This window comes from Calidris pugnax, unplaced genomic scaffold (genome assembly GCF_001431845.1).
Source record: "Calidris pugnax isolate Ruff unplaced genomic scaffold, ASM143184v1 scaffold113, whole genome shotgun sequence".
Classification (NCBI taxonomy): domain Eukaryota; kingdom Metazoa; phylum Chordata; class Aves; order Charadriiformes; family Scolopacidae; genus Calidris; species Calidris pugnax.
Genome location: NW_015090879.1, coordinates 1,043,628 through 1,070,060, shown reverse-complemented (window position 1 = coordinate 1,070,060; position 26,433 = coordinate 1,043,628). Strand labels below are relative to the sequence as shown.

Here is a 26,433-nt window from a genome sequence, read left to right as displayed (position 1 = left end):
CTTCTCTTGTGAGTGTGGTTGTTTTTTTTTTTTTTAAAACAGCACACCAGATTGTGTTTAAATGCTGCTGTCACTGGGGAGAGTTGTTCACTTCAGGTGTGGGGGGAGGATTTGGAGCCTTTCATCCAAATGGGACTAACTCCATCTGCTTCGTGGCAGGGGCTGTGTCCCAAATGCCAGGACTAGTGTTTGCCTGAAGGCTGCGACCGTCGGCACGCGAAGAACCAGGCTCAGCAGAGGCAGAATCAGGTCAGTTGACACTTTTATATACAAGAGAGAGTCTCGGGGGGGTGTGGGGGGCTGAACGCAGCGTTCCTGCAGCTCCGGCCGCGGGGAGACCTCACATTATCAGCACTGCAGCTTTCCACGAGTGTTCAACAAAACCTGGCCCAGGCCTATTCAAATGGTAAATTTCAAGCTTTTACAAAAAGTGGTAACAGTGAGAATGTGGAAATCTTGGGGGGGATTTAGGAATTGCCTAAACAAGAGATAGGAAGGCCAGTTTTCCTTAGGTCTGTGGGTGGTTACGTGCAGCTGCAGGGGAGAGAGCTCAGCTAATTGTGTGCCACTGGAGTTGATGGTACTCTGCTTGCATATTAATTATGGTATTTCTTTCCTCAATTGAAAACCTGCTCTTTTCAGAAAAAAATATGGTATTTCTTTCCTCAATTGAAAACCTGTTCTTTTCAGAAAAAAAGGGTTTCTTCCTCTTCCCCTCCGCCCCAGCACATCAGCTGGGGGGAGACGGTTGGCTTAGAAAAAAAGGGTTTCTTCCTCTTCCCCTCCACCCCAGCACATCAGCTGGGGGGAGAGGGTTGGCTTTTTTTTAAGCTCCACATGTGGGTTTGGGCTGGATGCTTTGAGAAGCTCAACTCAAGCACAGGAAAAAGTTTTCAAGCTGTCTTTAATCATCTTCACTTGCTGCCCCAATACTGTACATGCAGGTACAAGCCAATGAAAATGTGAATACTTCAGGTTTGGTTTGTTTTTTTTTCCTCCTTGGGAAAACTGGCTAAGAATATTTTACAAAATAGCGTGCACCCTCACAGCCATCAGTCCTGCTGCATATAAACCACAAAAATACAAGAGTTTTACATTAAGAAAGACCACACACATATAAAACATTACATAACACAGGTATAAAATTGCCATTTGCTTCTTTTTTTTTAAAATCTATTACCATTCACAAGTATCCATCACAAGCCCATCCCCTTGTCTTGAACGTGGAACTGGGGCTTAAAGGACCCCCCCAGTTCACCCCTCTGCGGCGTTTGTTTTAAGGTGGAGTTGTTAACGCTGAACGAATCTGTCATCAAAGCAAAGTTTATCACAGAATCCGAGTGGGCTGGCGAAGGCAGCCAAATTTATTCACTAATGCCATTACGTCCTGGCTTCCAAAAAGACAGAGCTCCCCAGGGTGAGCGTGTCCTGTGTGAGTTTGGCACCGACCGCTCCTGTCCCCGCAGCTCTCGCCTGCATGGGGAAGGGCCTAAGGTTGGGGTGTGCCCCCCAAAGGGTGAGGGGTCCGCTCCCTTAGTTCGTTAGGGACAGAAGGTTAAGCTCAGAGTAGCAATTAACTCGTGGCTATAATGGAGTTCTGACACTTCCCCAATCTTACGGGACTCCCTTGGTTTAGGAGGTTTATTCTCAATGTGACGTGTTGGGGAGTTAAGGATGGAAAATGGGAAGCGGCTGAGATTTGTGTCCTTGCCTGGTCGCTGCTTTTGTAGGATGCACCCTGTCAAGGTAACTCCTCTGAGCCTCCCAAAGCAGGTACCAGGAGCAGGCTGTGGTTGGAGATGCCTGGCTGAGCTGTTCTGGGTGCGTATCTCATCACCTTGTACCTGTAACACTCCTGGACCCCTTAACATGCATTTTCCTTGCCAGTGCGTGTTAGTTTTCTGGCCCCTCGTACTTCTGGGGGGACTAACACAGTTTAAAAGGCATAAGCTGTATTTAAAGATTTGTAAGGTACAGGTAAAATTCCTCATTAGGTGCCTTCTTTGGGAATATAAATTCTGAATTTTTTTTGGTAGGATGGATCCTTCAGTTTGGGTGCTTCTAAAAAAATGCATCGGTGCTTTTCTCTATGTGCTTGTGTGGGTTGGGTTTGGTGGTGTTCCTGGTGCCATTAGTAAGCAAATTCAAGGACAAAGTTCAGTTCAAACTTGGAGCTGCTACTTTCCCAAGTGTTACCAAGACAGATGTATATGTTTTTAATATTTGAGGTATAAACTTCTGAGATTAATGACAGATTCTTAAGTCCTGGACAATATCTTAAATGGTCCAGGTGCTTGTTCATCGCTTAATTTTGAGGTGGGGAGTAGGACAACATGATGGGGAAGATTATTTAGCTTTTTTTTTTTTTTTTTAACTGCATGAAAAGATCAAGCCCTTTTAAGAAAACAAGGCCACCAACTTCAAAGTGCTAACATTCAAGAGGCATCCGCTGCCAGGGTCCCTGGCCGGTTTGGGGACAAGGAGGGGGGGTGCTGCTCCATCCAGAGCCCCTCTGACACCCAGCACTGGGGTCTGTACAGCCAGCCACGCTGTGGGGAGTGGGATCAGTGCTCCCTACCCCTCCTCCCGCGGGAGGGACACCCTTTCTGCCCATTTCTGGGCTCCCTCGCTCCATCCACGCTATGGCCAAAAGCTGGAGTGAGGGTTGAGTGTCCCTCCAGGAGCAGCAGCTCCATCCTCAGCCCGTGGCACCCCAGATGGTGACCTCCCTGCCAGCCCTTGGGGAGCAGGGCTGCAAACACCCGCCTGTGTCGGGCCGAGGGGCAGCCTTTGGACCCCCTTTATCTACATCCTTTTTAACAGGGTGGTACCTACTGTCCAGCTGAACCATCCCTCTCTCCAGAGGAGCTCTCTGGGCTCCTGCTTCCCCTGCCCTTCAGCTCTGGGATCACGAGTGCAAGCGCCGAGCGAAGCAGCGGTTGGGCTGGTGGGAGGCAGTGGGGGGTGTGGGAGATGCACCCCCCGTGGAATTGCTCTTCATTGCACAGTTATAACAAAAAAAATAACCTGAATGTGATCGAGTGCACTAAGCTCGGGTTCTTAAAAAAAAAAAAAAAGGGGGGGTTAAGGTAAGAAAAAAAAGTGCTAAATGAGGTATAGCAATAATCAGAGCTGCAGACAGGCAGAGAGGTGACACCAGCACCTGGGGCATGGGGACAGGGACAGCCCCTGCTCCTGGGCTCCTCGGTGCCACCACGCTCTGTCCCCGTGTCTGTGCCCGAGGCAGATGATGGGGGTCAAACAGTGTGGCGGTTACTCAGACAGCGAGACAAACACTTAGGCCCTTTACTGTACATTGTTCTATGTCTACTTTGTAAAACCTACACCTTCCCCAGACAGGGACCGGCTCGGTTAAGGTGACATGAATCGTCACTTGGGGTCACTGAGTCTGTTTTGTAGGACTCCAGCTGTGTCACGTGTAGCCCATCTTTCCCTCACCAGTTCAGACACTTTTTTCCCCCCAGGATATCTCTCTCTCAGCCTCTCAACCTTCTTTTCAGCTCACACACACGTAACTCCTGCACCTCTAACACCCAGCTGAGGGTTTGGGTGGTTTCTGTGCCTGCAAAGGTGGAGCAGAAGGAAGACTTCCAGTTGAAACAGCTCTGCTAGAGAACGGCTGGAGCCGTCGTGCCTTTGGCACCTCACGGGATGCAAACCTGCTTTTCTGAAGGTAATTCTGCAGATCTGTCTGGAGGCACAGAAACCCAAAGGAAAGGAGAGAGAGCTCTTCATATCTCTTTCCATCTGTGATGCGAAACGCATCTAGACTTTGAATTCAGCCATCAAGAAGAACGGTGCCTGAGCACTGTTCCTTGACCTTTAAAATGCAGTTATTTTCCAAATCAGTACCCAAATGCACACCCTTAAGGAGTTTACAGATGTGCATTGTCCAAGCGTTTCACATCAATCCGGGAAGAAGTGTCTGAGTCAACTGGAAGAAAACAGAAGGTAGGCTCTTTACGCCTGGAAAAACATCACTGGTGATGTTTTTATAAATGGCCTTATATCAGTAAAGATCTTTACACTGTAAATACTGCTGCTGAGTGTTTGCGAGCCCACTTAAATAAGCAAAGGTGTTAAGTGTGTTAATTTCTCTCACGTGCACAAACACAGGCTTGACTTCTCAAGTCTCATCACTGATAGAGCAGGGGCCTAGGAGTGAACAGCAGTGATTCCCTCTCGGGGAAGGGGATCCTCATCCCACTCCTGTGTGAATTTCTGGTCTTGTATTTAAGAGCTGGAAAAGGTGCTGGTGGAGGGAATATTTCCCACCGTCGCAGTTGTTCTGTGGCATTTTCCAAAGCCACGTAATAGGTTTAGTTTCCTGATTGCTGGCCAGGTCATTGGTTCTCTGTCTCGCCTGATTTCAGGAAAACTCTGTCTAAGCATCATGCGATGTGTTGATGAGACAGGAGCTCATTTCTGGTTGAGCCCAGAGGCCTGACCCACCTTCTGGTGGCCTAGAAAATTTTCAGTCACTCAACTTTGCCAAATAAAGCCCATTCCAGGCTTGTAGAAAACCCAGGCATAACTTAGGTCTGGGAGTGAAATCCTCTAGTGTTGTCTGTGCTTTGCTGGGTGGACGAGACTCTTATTTTTTCACTAGACTTTAGGGGATGTTTAAGTATCATTTCAAGGCTACTTTGGCAAAATCCACCCTTGTTACCCCAGTAGGGTGCCTTGATTCTGACACCAGCCGTGCTACAGTAAGGTCTGTCTGTGGCTCAGGTGGGCTCTGTGTGCTCTGGCTGCTCGCTTACTGCCGGGAGCACTGGGTATAAACTGGGCTGCAAGTTTAATTCCATTTACTATTAATTATTCTTTCTAGGGGAAAATATCTGGAAAGTCAAATGGTTTGAATTTCCTGATGGAAGGTGGAAGAAAGGAAGGAAATAATCTAATGCATAATACCTAGGTGGTGCAGCTACCTTTTGCAAACCATATAGTACTTTTTTTTTTAAATAAAAAATGCCCTTTGCAATAAAACATTCCCCCAGAAAAAACCTGGAGTCCAGAAGCTTGTGGTTTTTCTGGTGTGTCGTGTGTAGAAAGCAACTGGGTGTCTTGGCCTTTTTGTTCTTCTTGTTGGAGTAGGGAAAACATCTGGCACGTGGTCCCCGGCGCAGAGAGACGAGGAGGAGCTGGTGCTGCAGCGAGATGATGGCACATCTCCCTCTCTCTTCTCACCTCTTGCTTTTCTCCACGTGAATCTAAGGTGGGTCCTGACCCAGATGCTTCTGCAGAGAAGTGAGTACCAGCTCCCTGGGGGGACTGGACTCCACGTGAATCTAAGGTGGGTCCTGACCCAGATGCTTCTGCAGAGAAGTGAGTACCAGCTCCCTGGTACTGGCGTAGTGCTGAGAGTAAAGAAGTTAAGGTTTTGATGAATTTCAGTGTGTCCAGTGAGTGACAGTCACTGGGATGGTGGCTCCACCTTGCTGGTCTCTCACTGAGCTGGAGGAATCATTCCCATGTCCCCATCACGTTGAGGGATGGGAACACTCCCCTGGGAGAGACCTGGGGTGCAGTGTCTTCTGGTGTGAGCCTCGCTGTTATCCTCCCTTGCACCCTCAGTCTGAAAAAAAGCCAAAGTATTTGGGTTTTCCATGTTTTCCGGAGAACCCAGGTGGGGTAGGGGCTTCTCTCTGGATCTCCCATCTGCCAGCAAAGGCAGGTTTTTCACCTGGTGCAGAACCAGGGAGCCTTTTGCTGAGACCTTGGGTATCTGCTGCCTTGGGTGTGTGCCCACCTCTCCCGGTGTTTCTGCTGCTTCTCCTCCCCTTCCCTCCTCTGTCTCCAGAAAAGCGTGTTCCTGGTGGAGAAGAGGAGCAGGGAAGCTCTGCAGCTCTCTGGAGAAGTGTACAGCCGTCAGATGCCACCCCCCCCCAGCAGAAAATACCCACAGAGCTCCCACTCTGCCCACGCTGCGACTCCCCTCCCTGAGGACCTGGGTATTGTCCCACCGCAGGCAGAGTTGTTTTGTTTTTTTTTTTTTCCATTGAAATAGAGTTTGTAAAGCAAAAGCAAATAATGTGAGCTTGAAGGAGCGGAAAGCTTTTCCTCTTAAGATGCCTTCCCTCGTGTATATTCAAAAAATCCAGCTCGCCAGGGCAGGGGAAGTTCAGCCTCATCCAGGCGTCGTTGGCCTCGTGTAACTGCTCCGTGCTGGGGAAGGAACGTGCTGTTCAGCCCCTTGTTTATCCCGTTGCAGGAGTCAGGGCACCGACTTTGCTTCCTCAAACCATTTCAGACTCTTAGCGCGTCCCACAGTCCTGTACCTTGCCCTTCAGCCCCAAATCAGCACCTATTCCTTGAACCAGCACTTACCACTCTTGGAAATGAGGATTTAATCCTTTTGGAGGTGGGACTGGGGTCTCGGGGCAGACCCCTCTCCATCCCCCGTCAGCAGCATCCAGCCCCCTCTCTTCTCAGAGCTCTACAGTGATTTTTTTTCCTTTTTTCTGATTTGTAAAGATGCAAAGTCCACGCCAGCAGCTGAAATTCCTTGTCATTATGTCACTAAAACCGTGGTGGTGCTGGGTGTCCCAGCCACCGAGCAGTGGGGGGTGGCTGACCCCCAGGTTTGGGGCTGTGGAGGGACCAGCTTCACTCCAACACTCTCTTCCTTCAGGTTTGGTTTTGTTTCCTTGTGGCAGCAGCTTCGAGCTGGTCTGTCATTCCCGGCGGCGCCAGGAGAACCACGGGTTGGTTTTGTTGTGCTCTGTGCATCGTGAAACGCGCTGCTTCGCCAATAAATCATTGTAGAAAAATCCCAACTGTGCCGTGGGTTGACTTTTGTCAAAGACTGAAGGTCAGACCTATCTTGGTCAGTAAAAATTCCCCGTTAACCTCTTGTCCTCTTCCAGTCTCAAGACTGCTCAGCTTTTGGTGTGTTGGTTTTGTTTCTTATTCCTCTCTTTTGGAAACTGATCCTTCAGGACAGTCATTGTGTTAAGTATATTTTTTGAAGAAACCAGAGTTTCTAGTGGTGTCTCCCCTGAGTATTTTCAGCAAATTTCATTAGGCACCTTCAAAAAAAGCTTCCGTAATTCTTGGTTTTGCTACAAGAACTGGTCCCTCGGGGGGGAACCAAAATGCTGCTTTAAAAACAAACAAACAAAACATACAAACAACAACAACAAAAAAAAAACAACCACAAACCCAAAACACTCATCCTGATAATAAAGTCAAAGCATCTAGTCCTTTGTTCGTAACCTCTCAGTCACCCCAATTCCAGATCAGCAGAAGATGCTGTTGAGATGTTCCCCTGTAGTGTACCAACAAGAGGAGAGTTGGAGAAAGGTGCGTCCTGGCGCGGGGTCTGGCAAAACCTCTGCTCCTACTTGAAATTCAAGTATTGAGGAGAGCGTCCCAGCTCCGAGGAGGACATCCTGGACCCCAGGAGAGCATCCCAGCTCCAAGGAGGACATCCTGGACCCCAGGAGAGCGTCCCAGCTCCAAGGAGGACATCCTGGACCCCAGGAGAGCGTCCCAGCTCCGAGGAGGACATCCTGGACCCCAGGAGAGCGTCCCAGCTCCGAGGAGGACATCCTGGACCCCAGGAGAGCGTCCCAGCTCCGAGGAGGACATCCTGGACCCCAGGAGAGCGTCCCAGCTCCGAGGAGGACATCCTGGACCCCAGGAGAGCGTCCCAGCTCCGAGGAGGACATCCTGGACCCCAGGAGAGCGTCCCAGCTCCGAGGAGGACATCCTGGACCCCAGGAGAGCGTCCCAGCTCCGAGGAGGACATCCTGGACCCCAGGAGAGCGTCCCAGCTCCGAGGAGGACATCCTGGACCCCAGGAGAGCGTCCCAGCTCCGAGGAGGACATCCTGGACCCCAGGAGAGCGTCCCAGCTCCGAGGAGGACATCCTGGACCCCAGGAGAGCGTCCCAGCTCCGAGGAGGACATCCTGGACCCCAGGAGAGCGTCCCAGCTCCGAGGAGGACATCCTGGACCCCAGGAGAGCGTCCCAGCTCCGAGGAGGACATCCTGGACCCCAGGAGAGCGTCCCAGCTCCGAGGAGGACATCCTGGACCCCAGGAGAGCGTCCCAGCTCCGAGGAGGACATCCTGGACCCCAGGAGAGCGTCCCAGCTCCGAGGAGGACATCCTGGACCCCAGGAGAGCGTCCCAGCTCCGAGGAGGACATCCTGGACCCCAGGAGAGCGTCCCAGCTCCGAGGAGGACATCCTGGACCCCAGGAGAGCGTCCCAGCTCCGAGGAGGACATCCTGGACCCCAGGAGAGCGTCCCAGCTCCGAGGAGGACATCCTGGACCCCAGGAGAGCGTCCCAGCTCCGAGGAGGACATCCTGGACCCCAGGAGAGCGTCCCAGCTCCGAGGAGGACATCCTGGACCCCAGGAGAGCGTCCCAGCTCCGAGGAGGACATCCTGGACCCCAGGAGAGCGTCCCAGCTCCGAGGAGGACATCCTGGACCCCAGGAGAGCGTCCCAGCTCCGAGGAGGACATCCTGGACCCCAGGAGAGCGTCCCAGCTCCGAGGAGGACATCCTGGACCCCAGGAGAGCGTCCCAGCTCCGAGGAGGACATCCTGGACCCCAGGAGAGCGTCCCAGCTCCGAGGAGGACATCCTGGACCCCAGGAGAGCGTCCCAGCTCCGAGGAGGACATCCTGGACCCCAGGAGAGCGTCCCAGCTCCGAGGAGGACATCCTGGACCCCAGGAGAGCGTCCCAGCTCCGAGGAGGACATCCTGGACCCCAGGAGAGCGTCCCAGCTCCGAGGAGGACATCCTGGACCCCAGGAGAGCGTCCCAGCTCCGAGGAGGACATCCTGGACCCCAGGAGAGCGTCCCAGCTCCGAGGAGGACATCCTGGACCCCAGGAGAGCGTCCCAGCTCCGAGGAGGACATCCTGGACCCCAGGAGAGCGTCCCAGCTCCGAGGAGGACATCCTGGACCCCAGGAGAGCGTCCCAGCTCCGAGGAGGACATCCTGGACCCCAGGAGAGCGTCCCAGCTCCGAGGAGGACATCCTGGACCCCAGGAGAGCGTCCCAGCTCCGAGGAGGACATCCTGGACCCCAGGAGAGCGTCCCAGCTCCGAGGAGGACATCCTGGACCCCAGGAGAGCGTCCCAGCTCCGAGGAGGACATCCTGGACCCCAGGAGAGCGTCCCAGCTCCGAGGAGGACATCCTGGACCCCAGGAGAGCGTCCCAGCTCCGAGGAGGACATCCTGGACCCCAGGAGAGCGTCCCAGCTCCGAGGAGGACATCCTGGACCCCAGGAGAGCGTCCCAGCTCCGAGGAGGACATCCTGGACCCCAGGAGAGCGTCCCAGCTCCGAGGAGGACATCCTGGACCCCAGGAGAGCGTCCCAGCTCCGAGGAGGACATCCTGGACCCCAGGAGAGCGTCCCAGCTCCGAGGAGGACATCCTGGACCCCAGGAGAGCGTCCCAGCTCCGAGGAGGACATCCTGGACCCCAGGAGAGCGTCCCAGCTCCGAGGAGGACATCCTGGACCCCAGGAGAGCGTCCCAGCTCCGAGGAGGACATCCTGGACCCCAGGAGAGCGTCCCAGCTCCGAGGAGGACATCCTGGACCCCAGGAGAGCGTCCCAGCTCCGAGGAGGACATCCTGGACCCCAGGAGAGCGTCCCAGCTCCGAGGAGGACATCCTGGACCCCAGGAGAGCGTCCCAGCTCCGAGGAGGACATCCTGGACCCCAGGAGAGCGTCCCAGCTCCGAGGAGGACATCCTGGACCCCAGGAGAGCGTCCCAGCTCCGAGGAGGACATCCTGGACCCCAGGAGAGCGTCCCAGCTCCGAGGAGGACATCCTGGACCCCAGGAGAGCGTCCCAGCTCCGAGGAGGACATCCTGGACCCCAGGAGAGCGTCCCAGCTCCGAGGAGGACATCCTGGACCCCAGGAGAGCGTCCCAGCTCCGAGGAGGACATCCTGGACCCCAGGAGAGCGTCCCAGCTCCGAGGAGGACATCCTGGACCCCAGGAGAGCGTCCCAGCTCCGAGGAGGACATCCTGGACCCCAGGAGAGCGTCCCAGCTCCGAGGAGGACATCCTGGACCCCAGGAGAGCGTCCCAGCTCCGAGGAGGACATCCTGGACCCCAGGAGAGCGTCCCAGCTCCGAGGAGGACATCCTGGACCCCAGGAGAGCGTCCCAGCTCCGAGGAGGACATCCTGGACCCCAGGAGAGCGTCCCAGCTCCGAGGAGGACATCCTGGACCCCAGGAGAGCGTCCCAGCTCCGAGGAGGACATCCTGGACCCCAGGAGAGCGTCCCAGCTCCGAGGAGGACATCCTGGACCCCAGGAGAGCGTCCCAGCTCCGAGGAGGACATCCTGGACCCCAGGAGAGCGTCCCAGCTCCGAGGAGGACATCCTGGACCCCAGGAGAGCGTCCCAGCTCCGAGGAGGACATCCTGGACCCCAGGAGAGCGTCCCAGCTCCGAGGAGGACATCCTGGACCCCAGGAGAGCGTCCCAGCTCCGAGGAGGACATCCTGGACCCCAGGAGAGCGTCCCAGCTCCGAGGAGGACATCCTGGACCCCAGGAGAGCGTCCCAGCTCCGAGGAGGACATCCTGGACCCCAGGAGAGCGTCCCAGCTCCGAGGAGGACATCCTGGACCCCAGGAGAGCGTCCCAGCTCCGAGGAGGACATCCTGGACCCCAGGAGAGCGTCCCAGCTCCGAGGAGGACATCCTGGACCCCAGGAGAGCGTCCCAGCTCCGAGGAGGACATCCTGGACCCCAGGAGAGCGTCCCAGCTCCGAGGAGGACATCCTGGACCCCAGGAGAGCGTCCCAGCTCCGAGGAGGACATCCTGGACCCCAGGAGAGCGTCCCAGCTCCGAGGAGGACATCCTGGACCCCAGGAGAGCGTCCCAGCTCCGAGGAGGACATCCTGGACCCCAGGAGAGCGTCCCAGCTCCGAGGAGGACATCCTGGACCCCAGGAGAGCGTCCCAGCTCCGAGGAGGACATCCTGGACCCCAGGAGAGCGTCCCAGCTCCGAGGAGGACATCCTGGACCCCAGGAGAGCGTCCCAGCTCCGAGGAGGACATCCTGGACCCCAGGAGAGCGTCCCAGCTCCGAGGAGGACATCCTGGACCCCAGGAGAGCGTCCCAGCTCCGAGGAGGACATCCTGGACCCCAGGAGAGCGTCCCAGCTCCGAGGAGGACATCCTGGACCCCAGGAGAGCGTCCCAGCTCCGAGGAGGACATCCTGGACCCCAGGAGAGCGTCCCAGCTCCGAGGAGGACATCCTGGACCCCAGGAGAGCGTCCCAGCTCCGAGGAGGACATCCTGGACCCCAGGAGAGCGTCCCAGCTCCGAGGAGGACATCCTGGACCCCAGGAGAGCGTCCCAGCTCCGAGGAGGACATCCTGGACCCCAGGAGAGCGTCCCAGCTCCGAGGAGGACATCCTGGACCCCAGGAGAGCGTCCCAGCTCCGAGGAGGACATCCTGGACCCCAGGAGAGCGTCCCAGCTCCGAGGAGGACATCCTGGACCCCAGGAGAGCGTCCCAGCTCCGAGGAGGACATCCTGGACCCCAGGAGAGCGTCCCAGCTCCGAGGAGGACATCCTGGACCCCAGGAGAGCGTCCCAGCTCCGAGGAGGACATCCTGGACCCCAGGAGAGCGTCCCAGCTCCGAGGAGGACATCCTGGACCCCAGGAGAGCGTCCCAGCTCCGAGGAGGACATCCTGGACCCCAGGAGAGCGTCCCAGCTCCGAGGAGGACATCCTGGACCCCAGGAGAGCGTCCCAGCTCCGAGGAGGACATCCTGGACCCCAGGAGAGCGTCCCAGCTCCGAGGAGGACATCCTGGACCCCAGGAGAGCGTCCCAGCTCCGAGGAGGACATCCTGGACCCCAGGAGAGCGTCCCAGCTCCGAGGAGGACATCCTGGACCCCAGGAGAGCGTCCCAGCTCCGAGGAGGACATCCTGGACCCCAGGAGAGCGTCCCAGCTCCGAGGAGGACATCCTGGACCCCAGGAGAGCGTCCCAGCTCCGAGGAGGACATCCTGGACCCCAGGAGAGCGTCCCAGCTCCGAGGAGGACATCCTGGACCCCAGGAGAGCGTCCCAGCTCCGAGGAGGACATCCTGGACCCCAGGAGAGCGTCCCAGCTCCGAGGAGGACATCCTGGACCCCAGGAGAGCGTCCCAGCTCCGAGGAGGACATCCTGGACCCCAGGAGAGCGTCCCAGCTCCGAGGAGGACATCCTGGACCCCAGGAGAGCGTCCCAGCTCCGAGGAGGACATCCTGGACCCCAGGAGAGCGTCCCAGCTCCGAGGAGGACATCCTGGACCCCAGGAGAGCGTCCCAGCTCCGAGGAGGACATCCTGGACCCCAGGAGAGCGTCCCAGCTCCGAGGAGGACATCCTGGACCCCAGGAGAGCGTCCCAGCTCCGAGGAGGACATCCTGGACCCCAGGAGAGCGTCCCAGCTCCGAGGAGGACATCCTGGACCCCAGGAGAGCGTCCCAGCTCCGAGGAGGACATCCTGGACCCCAGGAGAGCGTCCCAGCTCCGAGGAGGACATCCTGGACCCCAGGAGAGCGTCCCAGCTCCGAGGAGGACATCCTGGACCCCAGGAGAGCGTCCCAGCTCCGAGGAGGACATCCTGGACCCCAGGAGAGCGTCCCAGCTCCGAGGAGGACATCCTGGACCCCAGGAGAGCGTCCCAGCTCCGAGGAGGACATCCTGGACCCCAGGAGAGCGTCCCAGCTCCGAGGAGGACATCCTGGACCCCAGGAGAGCGTCCCAGCTCCGAGGAGGACATCCTGGACCCCAGGAGAGCGTCCCAGCTCCGAGGAGGACATCCTGGACCCCAGGAGAGCGTCCCAGCTCCGAGGAGGACATCCTGGACCCCAGGAGAGCGTCCCAGCTCCGAGGAGGACATCCTGGACCCCAGGAGAGCGTCCCAGCTCCGAGGAGGACATCCTGGACCCCAGGAGAGCGTCCCAGCTCCGAGGAGGACATCCTGGACCCCAGGAGAGCGTCCCAGCTCCGAGGAGGACATCCTGGACCCCAGGAGAGCGTCCCAGCTCCGAGGAGGACATCCTGGACCCCAGGAGAGCGTCCCAGCTCCGAGGAGGACATCCTGGACCCCAGGAGAGCGTCCCAGCTCCGAGGAGGACATCCTGGACCCCAGGAGAGCGTCCCAGCTCCGAGGAGGACATCCTGGACCCCAGGAGAGCGTCCCAGCTCCGAGGAGGACATCCTGGACCCCAGGAGAGCGTCCCAGCTCCGAGGAGGACATCCTGGACCCCAGGAGAGCGTCCCAGCTCCGAGGAGGACATCCTGGACCCCAGGAGAGCGTCCCAGCTCCGAGGAGGACATCCTGGACCCCAGGAGAGCGTCCCAGCTCCGAGGAGGACATCCTGGACCCCAGGAGAGCGTCCCAGCTCCGAGGAGGACATCCTGGACCCCAGGAGAGCGTCCCAGCTCCGAGGAGGACATCCTGGACCCCAGGAGAGCGTCCCAGCTCCGAGGAGGACATCCTGGACCCCAGGAGAGCGTCCCAGCTCCGAGGAGGACATCCTGGACCCCAGGAGAGCGTCCCAGCTCCGAGGAGGACATCCTGGACCCCAGGAGAGCGTCCCAGCTCCGAGGAGGACATCCTGGACCCCAGGAGAGCGTCCCAGCTCCGAGGAGGACATCCTGGACCCCAGGAGAGCGTCCCAGCTCCGAGGAGGACATCCTGGACCCCAGGAGAGCGTCCCAGCTCCGAGGAGGACATCCTGGACCCCAGGAGAGCGTCCCAGCTCCGAGGAGGACATCCTGGACCCCAGGAGAGCGTCCCAGCTCCGAGGAGGACATCCTGGACCCCAGGAGAGCGTCCCAGCTCCGAGGAGGACATCCTGGACCCCAGGAGAGCGTCCCAGCTCCGAGGAGGACATCCTGGACCCCAGGAGAGCGTCCCAGCTCCGAGGAGGACATCCTGGACCCCAGGAGAGCGTCCCAGCTCCGAGGAGGACATCCTGGACCCCAGGAGAGCGTCCCAGCTCCGAGGAGGACATCCTGGACCCCAGGAGAGCGTCCCAGCTCCGAGGAGGACATCCTGGACCCCAGGAGAGCGTCCCAGCTCCGAGGAGGACATCCTGGACCCCAGGAGAGCGTCCCAGCTCCGAGGAGGACATCCTGGACCCCAGGAGAGCGTCCCAGCTCCGAGGAGGACATCCTGGACCCCAGGAGAGCGTCCCAGCTCCGAGGAGGACATCCTGGACCCCAGGAGAGCGTCCCAGCTCCGAGGAGGACATCCTGGACCCCAGGAGAGCGTCCCAGCTCCGAGGAGGACATCCTGGACCCCAGGAGAGCGTCCCAGCTCCGAGGAGGACATCCTGGACCCCAGGAGAGCGTCCCAGCTCCGAGGAGGACATCCTGGACCCCAGGAGAGCGTCCCAGCTCCGAGGAGGACTGAATGTGGTCGAGTGCACTAAGCTCGGGTTCTTAAAAAAAAAAAAAAAGGGGGGGTTAAGGTAAGAAAAAAAAGTGCTAAATGAGGTATAGCAATAATCAGAGCTGCAGACAGGCAGAGAGGTGACACCAGCACCTGGGGCATGGGGACAGGGACAGCCCCTGCTCCTGGGCTCCTCGGTGCCACCACGCTCTGTCCCCGTGTCTGTGCCCGAGGCAGATGATGGGGGTCAAACAGTGTGGCGGTTACTCAGACAGCGAGACAAACACTTAGGCCCTTTACTGTACATTGTTCTATGTCTACTTTGTAAAACCTACACCTTCCCCAGACAGGGACCGGCTCGGTTAAGGTGACATGAATCGTCACTTGGGGTCACTGAGTCTGTTTTGTAGGACTCCAGCTGTGTCACGTGTAGCCCATCTTTCCCTCACCAGTTCAGACACGTTTTTCCCCCCAGGATATCTTTCTCTCAGCCTCTCAACCTTCTTTTCAGCTCACACACACGTAACTCCTGCACCTCTAACACCCAGCTGAGGGTTTGGGTGGTTTCTGTGCCTGCAAAGGTGGAGCAGAAGGAAGACTTCCAGTTGAAACAGCTCTGCTAGAGAACGGCTGGAGCCGTCGTGCCTTTGGCACCTCACGGGATGCAAACCTGCTTTTCTGAAGGTAATTCTGCAGATCTGTCTGGAGGCACAGAAACCCAAAGGAAAGGAGAGAGAGCTCTTCATATCTCTTTCCATCTGTGATGCGAAACGCATCTAGACTTTGAATTCAGCCATCAAGAAGAACGGTGCCTGAGCACTGTTCCTTGACCTTTAAAATGCAGTTATTTTCCAAATCAGTACCCAAATGCACACCCTTAAGGAGTTTACAGATGTGCATTGTCCAAGCGTTTCACATCAATCCGGGAAGAAGTGTCTGAGTCAACTGGAAGAAAACAGAAGGTAGGCTCTTTACGCCTGGAAAAACATCACTGGTGATGTTTTTATAAATGGCCTTATATCAGTAAAGATCTTTACACTGTAAATACTGCTGCTGAGTGTTTGCGAGCCCACTTAAATAAGCAAAGGTGTTAAGTGTGTTAATTTCTCTCACGTGCACAAACACAGGCTTGACTTCTCAAGTCTCATCACTGATAGAGCAGGGGCCTAGGAGTGAACAGCAGTGATTCCCTCTCGGGGAAGGGGATCCTCATCCCACTCCTGTGTGAATTTCTGGTCTTGTATTTAAGAGCTGGAAAAGGTGCTGGTGGAGGGAATATTTCCCACCGTCGCAGTTGTTCTGTGGCATTTTCCAAAGCCACGTAATAGGTTTAGTTTCCTGATTGCTGGTCAGGTCATTGGTTCTCTGTCTCGCCTGATTTCAGGAAAACTCTGTCTAAGCATCATGCGATGGTGTTGATGAGACAGGAGCTCATTTCTGGTTGAGCCCAGAGGCCTGACCCACCTTCTGGTGGCCTAGAAAATTTTCAGTCACTCAACTTTGCCAAATAAAGCCCATTCCAGGCTTGTAGAAAACCCAGGCATAACTTAGGTCTGGGAGTGAAATCCTCTAGTGTTGTCTGTGCTTTGCTGGGTGGACGAGACTCTTATTTTTTCACTAGACTTTAGGGGATGTTTAAGTATCATTTCAAGGCTACTTTGGCAAAATCCACCCTTGTTACCCCAGTAGGGTGCCTTGATTCTGACACCAGCCGTGCTACAGTAAGGTCTGTCTGTGGCTCAGGTGGGCTCTGTGTGCTCTGGCTGCTCGCTTACTGCCGGGAGCACTGGGTATAAACTGGGCTGCAAGTTTAATTCCATTTACTATTAATTATTCTTTCTAGGGGAAAATATCTGGAAAGTCAAATGGTTTGAATTTCCTGATGGAAGGTGGAAGAAAGGAAGGAAATAATCTAATGCATAATACCTAGGTGGTGCAGCTACCTTTTGCAAACCATATAGTACATTTTTTTTTAAATAAAAAATGCCCTTTGCAATAAAACATTCCCCCAGAAAAAACCTGGAGTCCAGAAGCTTGTGGTTTTTCTGGTGTGTCGTGTGTAGAAAGCAACTGGGTGTCTTGGCCTTTTTGTTCTTCTTGTTGGAGTAGGGAAAACATCTGGCACGTGGTCCCCGGCGCAGAGAGACGAGGAGGAGCTGGTGCTGCAGCGAGATGATGGCACATCTCCCTCTCTCTTCTCACCTCTTGCTTTTCTCCACGTGAATCTAAGGTGGGTCCTGACCCAGATGCTTCTGCAGAGAAGTGAGTACCAGCTCCCTGGGGGGACTGGAGGCGTAGTGCTGAGAGTAAAGAAGTTAAGGTTTTGATGAATTTCAGTGTGTCCAGTGAGTGACAGTCACTGGGATGGTGGCTCCACCTTGCTGGTCTCTCACTGAGCTGGAGGAATCATTCCCATGTCCCCATCACGTTGAGGGATGGGAACACTCCCCTGGGAGAGACCTGGGGTGCAGTGTCTTCTGGTGTGAGCCTCGCTGTTATCCTCCCTTGCACCCTCAGTCTGAAAAAAAGCCAAAGTATTTGGGTTTTCCATGTTTTCCGGAGAACCCAGGTGGGGTAGGGGCTTCTCTCTGGATCTCCCATCTGCCAGCAAAGGCAGGTTTTTCACCTGGTGCAGAACCAGGGAGCCTTTTGCTGAGACCTTGGGTATCTGCTGCCTTGGGTGTGTGCCCGCCTGTCCCGGTGTTTCTGCTGCTTCTCCTCCCCTTCCCTCCTCTGTCTCCAGAAAAGTGTTGTGTTCCTGGTGGAGAAGAGGAGCAGGGAAGCTCTGCAGCTCTCTGGAGAAGTGTACAGCCGTCAGATGCCACCCCCCCCCAGCAGAAAATACCCACAGAGCTCCCGTTTTGCCCACGCTGCGACGCCGCTCCCTGGGGACCTGGGTATTGTCCCACCGCAGGCAGAGTTGTTTTGTTTTTTTTTTTTTCCATTGAAATAGAGTTTGTAAAGCAAAAGCAAATAATGTGAGCTTGAAGGAGCGGAAAGCTTTTCCTCTTAAGATGCCTTCCCTCGTGTATATTCAAAAAATCCAGCTCGCCAGGGCAGGGGAAGTTCAGCCTCATCCAGGCGTCGTTGGCCTCGTGTAACTGCTCCGTGCTGGGGAAGGAACGTGCTGTTCAGCCCCTTGTTTATCCCGTTGCAGGAGTCAGGGCACCGACTTTGCTTCCTCAAACCATTTCAGACTCTTAGCGCGTCCCACAGTCCTGTACCTTGCCCTTCAGCCCCAAATCAGCACCTATTCCTTGAACCAGCACTTACCACTCTTGGAAATGAGGATTTAATCCTTTTGGAGGTGGGACTGGGGTCTCGGGGCAGACCCCTCTCCATCCCCCGTCAGCAGCATCCAGCCCCCTCTCTTCTCAGAGCTCTACAGTGATTTTTTTTCCTTTTTTCTGATTTGTAAAGATGCAAAGTCCACGCCAGCAGCTGAAATTCCTTGTCATTATGTCACTAAAACCGTGGTGGTGCTGGGTGTCCCAGCCACCGAGCAGTGGGGGGTGGCTGACCCCCAGGTTTGGGGCTGTGGAGGGACCAGCTTCACTCCAACACTCTCTTCCTTCAGGTTTGGTTTTGTTTCCTTGTGGCAGCAGCTTCGAGCTGGTCTGTCATTCCCGGCGGCGCCAGGAGAACCACGGGTTGGTTTTGTTGTGCTCTGTGCATCGTGAAACGCGCTGCTTCGCCAATAAATCATTGTAGAAAAATCCCAACTGTGCCGTGGGTTGACTTTTGTCAAAGACTGAAGGTCAGACCTATCTTGGTCAGTAAAAATTCCCCGTTAACCTCTTGTCCTCTTCCAGTCTCAAGACTGCTCAGCTTTTGGTGTGTTGGTTTTGTTTCTTATTCCTCTCTTTTGGAAACTGATCCTTCAGGACAGTCATTGTGTTAAGTATATTTTTTGAAGAAACCAGAGTTTCTAGTGGTGTCTCCCCTGAGTATTTTCAGCAAATTTCATTAGGCACCTTCAAAAAAAGCTTCCGTAATTCTTGGTTTTGCTACAAGAACTGGTCCCTCGGGGGGGAACCAAAATGCTGCTTTAAAAACAAACAAACAAAACATACAAACAACAACAACAAAAAAAAAACAACCACAAACCCAAAACACTCATCCTGATAATAAAGTCAAAGCATCTAGTCCTTTGTTCGTAACCTCTCAGTCACCCCAATTCCAGATCAGCAGAAGATGCTGTTGAGATGTTCCCCTGTAGTGTACCAACAAGAGGAGAGTTGGAGAAAGGTGCGTCCTGGCGCGGGGTCTGGCAAAACCTCTGCTCCTACTTGAAATTCAAGTATTGAGGAGAGCGTCCCAGCTCCGAGGAGGACATCCTGGACCCCAGGAGAGCGTCCCAGCTCCGAGGAGGACATCCTGGACCCCAGGAGAGCGTCCCAGCTCCGAGGAGGACATCCTGGACCCCAGGAGAGCGTCCCAGCTCCAAGGAGGGCATCCTGGACCCCAGGAGAGCGTCCCAGCTCCAAGCAGAACATCCCAGACCCCAGAAGAGCATCCTGGATCAAGCTGGCTCTTGTGGGAGGAAGGGGCTGGGAGCCAGACAATCCACCAGCATCATGGTTTTCCTGCTCTGTGGAATCACCTTCTCCTGACTCGAATTTTTTTTCACGTTGAGGCATCACAGAGTTTATCTTTCGGGCCTTGCTTTGGCTGCACAAGACCACGGTCAGTGGTGAGACACGAGGACGAGACCAGCGTACGCTGAGGTGAGTGCACCTTCTCCTGTCCTCTCTCGCTTTGGCAATGTCACTGGTCACAGGCTACATGCTACCGGGGGAGGGGGGGGCAGGGAAAAGTTAAATGAAAAAAGAAGAATTGCCCCCAGAAGTGCTGTGGCAGGATTTGTGTCGGAAAACGAACAAATGGGGAGTGATGGGCAGATGTTTCCGGCCCATCCGGAGTCTCTTGGATATTGCAGAGAGTGAGTGTGTCGTTAGCACGTGGCAAGCTACATAATAGAAGATGCTACATTCCCAACAGAAAAAATAATAATAATAATAATAATAATAGTGCTGAGTTGGATTTTGTCTGAGTTGTTTTTGTTTTTTTTTTCTTTGAAAAGCTACCTTTTCCTCAGAGGCAAGGAAAGGGAACCCAAGGAAAAGCCACCTGGTGAAGGTGCTGAACTCGCCGGGTGGTGGGTCGGTTCCTTTCCGAGGGGAGGAGGGGGGGGAACAGTCCGGGGGGGCACTCACACCCCCCCCTCTGCCTCGTGGGGTTGGTGGTGGTTGTTTTTTTGTTTCTCCTTCCCCCTGCCTCAAAAGACACAGCCCTCGCTCCCTCTGCGCCCCGGGACGCTGCGCGGGGAGGAGCATTGAGAGAGGGTTTGTCTGGGGAAGGAGACTTAAAAAAAGAAGAAAAAAAAAAAAGGAAAGAAAAAAAATAGGAAAAATAATAATAATAAAAAAAATGACGGGATATTTACAGCTATCCACTGACAGTTCTGGTAGGTCAGGATGTCTCCTTTCCCCTCCTGGCCTCTCCCATCCCTACGGGCAGGAGGGGCTGGTGGAGCTCTCCAGGGAGGACTGGGAGAGGCGGCGGGTGAGAGGGCCGATGCTGGAGTCGGCCAGGGAGGAGGTGGGGAAGAGTTTGTACCAGCCGGCGACCACGCTGGAGAGATCCAGCTCCTCCAAGACAATCTGGGCCATCCCCATGAAGCACTTGTGGTCCATGCGCCCGTAATCCCCCCAGACGATCACCTGTGGGGCAGAGGAGGTGTTAGTGGAGCTGCCCCGCTTGCTGGATGGGATTTTGGGGGGAAAAAAGGAGCAAACTCAGCGTGGCTGGCCAGGAGGACCTGCTGGGATCTGCGGTCTGAAGGACAGCAGTGAGGATGGTGAGTTTCTATGCCCTTGCTCCCCTAATTCCCCCTTTCCCTCCAGTATCTGTGCGGGGAGTACGTCACCTGCAGGACTTTGCCCTGGGGACTCTCCTCGAAGAGCAGAGGCTGCTGGTACGAGGGGTCACAGGTTTTCTTCACCACTTTGGTCTTCTTCTTGGCCAGGCAGACGCCGTTCTCCAACAGGTAAACCTTCACGTAGGTGGCTGGGTGGGACAAGGGGGGAGAAACGCTGACTCAGAGCAGGCTCCTGTGATGGTCCCTGGCCCCATCGCTCCCCCTCCCTCCAGGATCACCTACCAGGGATGCACTTGGAGCCCATCTTCGGGATGAGTCCCCTCGCCTGGATCACCTCCACCTCCAGCTGCCCGTTCCGGTCAGCCATGCCCACGTGGACATCGCCTACGTGGAGGGACAAGACGCGCTCAGCACCATCCCTGATGGCCTCTTCCCACCGGGGACAGCCCCAGCCCCGTGTCCCCACCAGCTCTCCCTCTTGGTGCTGCCAGGAAGCCGGGGGGAGAAGTCTTCTCTGAGGCCTCCTCCTCCTCCTCTGCAGCCCCTTCACCCCTCCCTACCTGGTCCCCATCCTCAGCTCAAGCACATGGAGCATCCCGCCCCCGGGAGGGGGATTTATTGTGAATTCAGAGGAAGGACAAAGCTGAGCTGATGGGAAGACGCTTGGATTCGAGCAGCAAAGAGAGAACCAGGTGAGAGCCCCCCCCTCCTGCTGGCTCCATCCCTCGGCAGCCTCCTGGGGTGTTTTTTCCTTTGTGATGGGAGAAAGGTCCGGGATAACCAGGGAGCTGATGGATGGCACAAGAGGCCTCAGGAAAAGGCAGAGCTGTGGTTTCCCCCGGCGGGTGTCCTGCCTGGAGCCCCTGTGTGACATCCTGTGACATTCCCCCACCTCGTGGAGCCGGCAGAGGGTGAGCCATGCACCCCCCCGGCACGTCCTCGGCACGGGACCCTGCCATGATGGAGCCTGTCCCCTGGAGCTGGTGCCCCACGGAGGAACAAGCAGCCCCTTCCCCCCCAGAGCCCCTTCCCTCCCGCTGGAGCATCCTTCTGCTCTGCCCAGCCCCACACCGGCCAAGACACAGCCCAACCCTTGCTCGGTGGGGCTGGAGATGGCCCCCCCCCCCCACCTCCCCGAGCAGGGACCCCGCCGTGGCCGGTGACTCACCCATGGGGGGGGTGGCCAGTGTTTGCCGTCCCACCAGCTGCCCTGGCCCCAGCCCGTCCAGGAAATCGCTGAACTGGCTCTCGGCGCCCAGCCGGGTCGTGGGGAAGATGAACCTGTGCCAGGGAGGGCAAAGGGATTTCGTGGAGCATCGGGCTGAAGCGAGATGCCCCGGGAGCGTGGGAGGGGGGTGCCCACCCCCTGCTCCTGTCCCCCCTCCCCAGGTCCTTACGTGCCGTCGGAGCTGTTGCTGTTGGTGCTGCCGTCGGTGGACTCCCGGCTGCCTTGTCGGGTGACCCTGGTCCTCATCTCCACCGCGATGCCCGTCTCCGTGCTCCTCCGGATGTTGCTGCGCAGCTTTTTGGGGCCACCCTCTGGAAACGGAGACGGGGGGTGAACCCGGGGAACACTGGCTGCCCCCGGACCCTCCTGTGGGATGGGCATCGAGCCCCACGGACAAAGCGGGGTGCCAGGCACGGCCGGAGCCTCCCCGTGTGCTGCTCCCCACCTTCGGTACGTCACTCAGCGTGATTTAGGCAGCCTTTCCCTGGGGATGGGACCCTGCAGGACCCCCAGGGACACGTGTCCCGGTGCCACTCACACCGTGGGGGGAGAGGCATGGGCTGCCCACGGTCCCCCGTGTCCCAGTACCTTTGTGCCTTTGCATGGCCGAGAGCCTCCCCCCGGCACCGCAGTCATCTCCCCTGTGTGCTGAGACCTGCCAGACTCAGCTCACGTGTGCTGGCACCATCCTAGCCCTGCTGCAGGGCCACCTCCCGGCCTCCAGCATCCCCCATGTCCCCGTGCCGCAGGGGAGGGGGGTCCCACCGGCCACGATGCGGGGTGATCAGCCAAGTCTTCCCTTTCCCCCCACGGTTCCACCGTCCCCGCTGCAGCACGTCCCGGTGGTGGCAGATGGCAGGAGGAGGAGCACGGACCGAGCATCCACCCCTGGCACCACCAGCATCCCCCCATCCCCGCTCCCGCTGCGTGACCGTGTGCGTGGGCACCGTGCCGGGGCTGCTCCCGGGGGGAGCCAGGTGTGTCCTGCTAATTGGGGGTGCCCCCGTGGAAGTGTTTGCCAGATCCTGGCACAGACCCCCCTGGAGCGGGTGCTGTCCCCTGGGCACCACCAGCCCCCTCCCCAGGTGCGGTTCTGCCCCCTCAGGCACTTCCCACCTGGCTCTGGGTGTAATGACACCCCCTCACAAACACCTCGGATGCGGGAGGCTCCAAGTGACCTCCTCTCCTTACAGACCATCTCCCGAACCCCGGAATGCCAACAAGAACCAGAAGGAAAAAAAGCAATAACTAGTGAGAGAGAGAGTCTGCACTAAAATGAGCTTTTTTGCTTCCCCCGCCCTTTAAAAAGCTATTTTAAGCATTTAAATATTTCCCAGAGCCACAGCGTTTGACAAGTCCGTTCTCCGAGCTCCCTCCCTGCCCGCAGCCCCGCAGCCGGGACTGGCTGCTACTGGGGGGGGGACACTAAACCCAGATTCCCCCCACACACACACTGGCAGAGCCCCCATCTCAGGTTTGCCAATGGTTTTGGCACCTGGAGAAGTCCTTTGGGGGGTGTTATATGAGGGTGGGGGTTATCGAACCCCGGAATGCCAACAAGAACCAGAAGGAAAAAAAGCAATAACTAGTGAGAGAGAGAGTCTGCACTAAAATGAGCTTTTTTGCTTCCCCCGCCCTTTAAAAAGCTATTTTAAGCATTTAAATATTTCCCAGAGCCACAGCGTTTGACAAGTCCGTTCTCCGAGCTCCCTCCCTGCCCGCAGCCCCGCAGCCGGGACTGGCTGCTACTGGGGGGGGGACACTAAACCCAGATTCCCCCCACACACACACTGGCAGAGCCCCCATCTCAGGTTTGCCAATGGTTTTGGCACCTGGAGAAGTCCTTTGGGGGGTGTTATATGAGGGTGGGGGTTATACTGGGCTTTTTTAGGTGTCTCCATCAGACACAGGCGGCTCGTTGGGCAGCCGGGAGCAAAGTGGGGGACCTGGGGGGGGATTGGGGGGTATCTCACCGGTCTGGTTGAGCTGCAGGGTGCTCTTGCTCCACTGGGACAGCCCCACGATGGCCACCATCTTCGCCCCCAGGCTGGAGCGGCGCTTCTTGCTGGCGGTGATGGTGACGGAGTCGGCGCTGCCCCGCGCGCTCCTCTCCAGGCTGTACATCTCCCCGCTGATGCTGGAGCTGCGCACCACGCTCCGCGCCGCCGAGGAGCTCCCATCCCCGTTGAACATGGTCAGCCTCTGGCCTGGCCATACTGGGCTTTTTTAGGTGTCTCCATCAGATACGGGTGGCTCGTTGGGCAGCCGGGAGAAAAGAGGGGGATCTGGAGGGGGGATTGTTGGGGGGGAAGGGGGTCTCACCGGTCTGGTTGAGCTGCAGGGTGCTCTTGCTCCACTGGGACAGCCCCACGATGGCCACCATCTTCGCCCCCAGGCTGGAGCGGCGCTTCTTGCTGGCGGTGACGGTGACGGAGTCGGCGCTGCCCCGCGCGCTCCTCTCCAGGCTGTACATCTCCCCGCTGATGCTGGAGCTGCGCACCACGCTCCGCGCCGCCGAGGAGCTCCCATCCCCGTTGAACATGGTCAGCCTCTGGCCTGGCCCCCGGCCCCCACTCCGCTGGCTGGGATCAGCTGGGGGGACAAAAACAGGGGGGGGACACGTCAGGGCCAGCAATGCCGGGGGGTGGCACTGGCCACGTCACCGCGCTCCCACCCGGAGCAGCCATAAGGGGATGGGCAACCCCCCCAGGTGTTTCAAAGCCATGGAATTCAGGTGGCACAACTCATCAGGACTGGTTTTTCCAGGCTGGGGAGGGAAGGGGTGCAGGACCCCCCCCCAGTGCAGCCAGGTCACGGGGTGGACCCACCAGCCTTGTCCCATGGGACCCACAGACCCCATAATGACCAGGAGTGACCCTCCAGTGGGCAGAGAGCTCGGTGCATCACCAGCCCGTCCGGCGTGGGAGCCAGAGGGGACCCTGAGGCCTGGGGACAGCCCCTTCCATCCCCGCTGAAAGTGTCCAAAATTGCAACCAGCCAAGTTCCTCCCATGCATTTCCCCCTCCAATGGGCGGCTGCAGCCTCCCCGCGCTCTGGCTGTGCCCCCGCTGCACCCCGAGCCCCCCGGGATGCTGCTGGGGTCCACCGTGGCCCCCCGGCAGCCAACAGAGCCTGGGAGGATCCCCACCAAGGGTGCTGGGGACCGGGGTGTTCACCGGTGGCAGAGGCTGTGCCGCGGTGGACAGACCTCCCGCAGGGCACAGAGGGTGCTCCTTCCCTTCCCTTCCCTTCCCTTCCCTTCCCTTCCCTTCCCCATGAATATTTAAACCCCTGTGGGATGGGAACATCCATCTTCCAAGGAAAGGTGAATTATTAACTCCAGGCCAAGTGAAGCCACTTTATGATAATGGATGGAGGCAGCGCCTGGAAAAATATTTCTCTTTCAAGAGAGAGAGAGATGGCTGCAGACGTGGAGGATGAGTTATGGCTGGGGTTGGGGAGGGGGACAAGGCCGGGGGGGCTTCTCTTGCCCGTTGCCATCAGGGAAGGAGCTCCGTGGGGCAGGGTTGGGCTGAGACCTGACAGGAGCCATGGGCTCGGCTCCAGCACCGCTGAACCCACGGATTTATCTGTTCCAGAAGGGATGCAAACAGGGGCAAGTGGGCAATTAGTCATTAATATTGTTAATGAGCTCCTAGAGAGCAGGAGCCCTCCCACGTTTCCCTTCTGGCTGGTGTTCCCCCCTCCCTCTGCTCTGCTCAGGGTCCCTCGGGTGAGTGTGTGGGGGTGACTCTGCTTTCCCCCCGGCTCCTCACACCCGGCCCCTCTTGTCCCCAAGCGGGACCCCATCACGGCTGCTTGAGTTTGGCAGGATCTGGGGGTGCACCAGGACCACGGCATGGTGTCCCCTGGTGTACGCACTGCACAGGGCTGGGGGGGTCCTGCCTTTGCTGCTGAGCAAACACCCCCCCGAGGGCCTGAGCCCCTGGGATGAAGCCGTCGCCGTGGGGTGAGCACGGGCTCCGGAGCCGCCCCGGCACAGCCCTGTGCTGATGGCCAGCCCGGATGGGTGAGAGCAGCCAACAGCACCTGCCCCCCGCAGCATCCCCCCGAGGAGGGGTTGGGGCTGAGCCACCCCCTTTGGGATCATTGGGATGAGCGTTTTCCGATGCCACCCCCCGCTCTCCGGGCACCCTCTGGGCCCCAAACCTGCTGGGGCCGGGGTTTTACATCCCGACGCAAGGAATGGATCCCAACCGCGGCCCCGGCACATCCTCGGCTGCCCTTCCCCGTGCCTCAGTTTCCCCACCCGCCGTCGGACCGTGCCCGAACAACCCCCATCCCTTTGGCTCCGCCGGGTTCAGGCCTCTCCGGGCGGATTTACGGGGGAGAAGGGGTCGGGCCCGGCCCAGCCCCGGGATTTCCAGCGCCGGGAGGACACACGGAGGCTCCGGCGGCCGTTTCCCCGCTCGGCGGTTCAGCACCGGGCTCTGGCGGCTGCAAATGGGATCAGGGAGCAGCGCTAATGGGATCATCCCCTGCGGCCCCACGGGGCTAATCCCGGCGGGGCACGGGCAGCGCTCGCTCCTCAGCCCCAAGGGAGGGTTTTTTTATCCTGCCCATCGTTTTCTCCCCTTATCTCTTTTCCCAACCGGCTCCTGGCCTCTGCGGGGAGGGGTGCGGGGATCGGGATATTCCCGGCGCTCTCCCAGCACCGAAACCCCGGAGCCGGGGGGTCCCAGCGCGGAGCCGGCCCCGGCCCCCCCCAGCATCCCCGGCCGGCCCCGCTGCCACCTCCCCCCGGGTCCCCGTCCCCAGCAGCGGGTGGGGGACGCAGGGAAGGGGCACCGCGCTTCCCTTCACCCCCCCCACCCCCCTCCCCATTTTATTTCTCCTCCATCCTGCAAATCACCGGGGGTCTCCGTACCACCCTCCCCACACAGAGGCTCCAGCAGCGGCTGGATCGCAC

At 57.7% G+C, this 26,433-nt stretch overlaps 1 protein-coding gene across 1 annotated transcript in view; it reads right to left on the bottom strand.

The window, feature by feature from the left end:
* Window positions 1-19,457: 19,457 nt before the first annotated feature.
* RIMS3 (regulating synaptic membrane exocytosis 3) overlaps window positions 19,458-26,433 on the bottom strand; it is a 14,711-nt gene continuing 7,735 nt past the window's right edge. Inside the window, exons 2-7 of the mRNA XM_014946421.1 lie at window positions 23,826-24,095; window positions 21,673-21,814; window positions 21,444-21,556; window positions 20,558-20,659; window positions 20,324-20,463; window positions 19,458-20,117 (exon numbers count right to left, since the gene is read on the bottom strand). Of these exons, the coding sequence (XP_014801907.1) occupies window positions 19,905-20,117; window positions 20,324-20,463; window positions 20,558-20,659; window positions 21,444-21,556; window positions 21,673-21,814; window positions 23,826-24,045 (930 nt within the window). The 5' untranslated portion in view covers window positions 24,046-24,095 and the 3' untranslated portion in view covers window positions 19,458-19,904. The remainder of the gene's footprint in view (window positions 20,118-20,323; window positions 20,464-20,557; window positions 20,660-21,443; window positions 21,557-21,672; window positions 21,815-23,825; window positions 24,096-26,433) is intronic.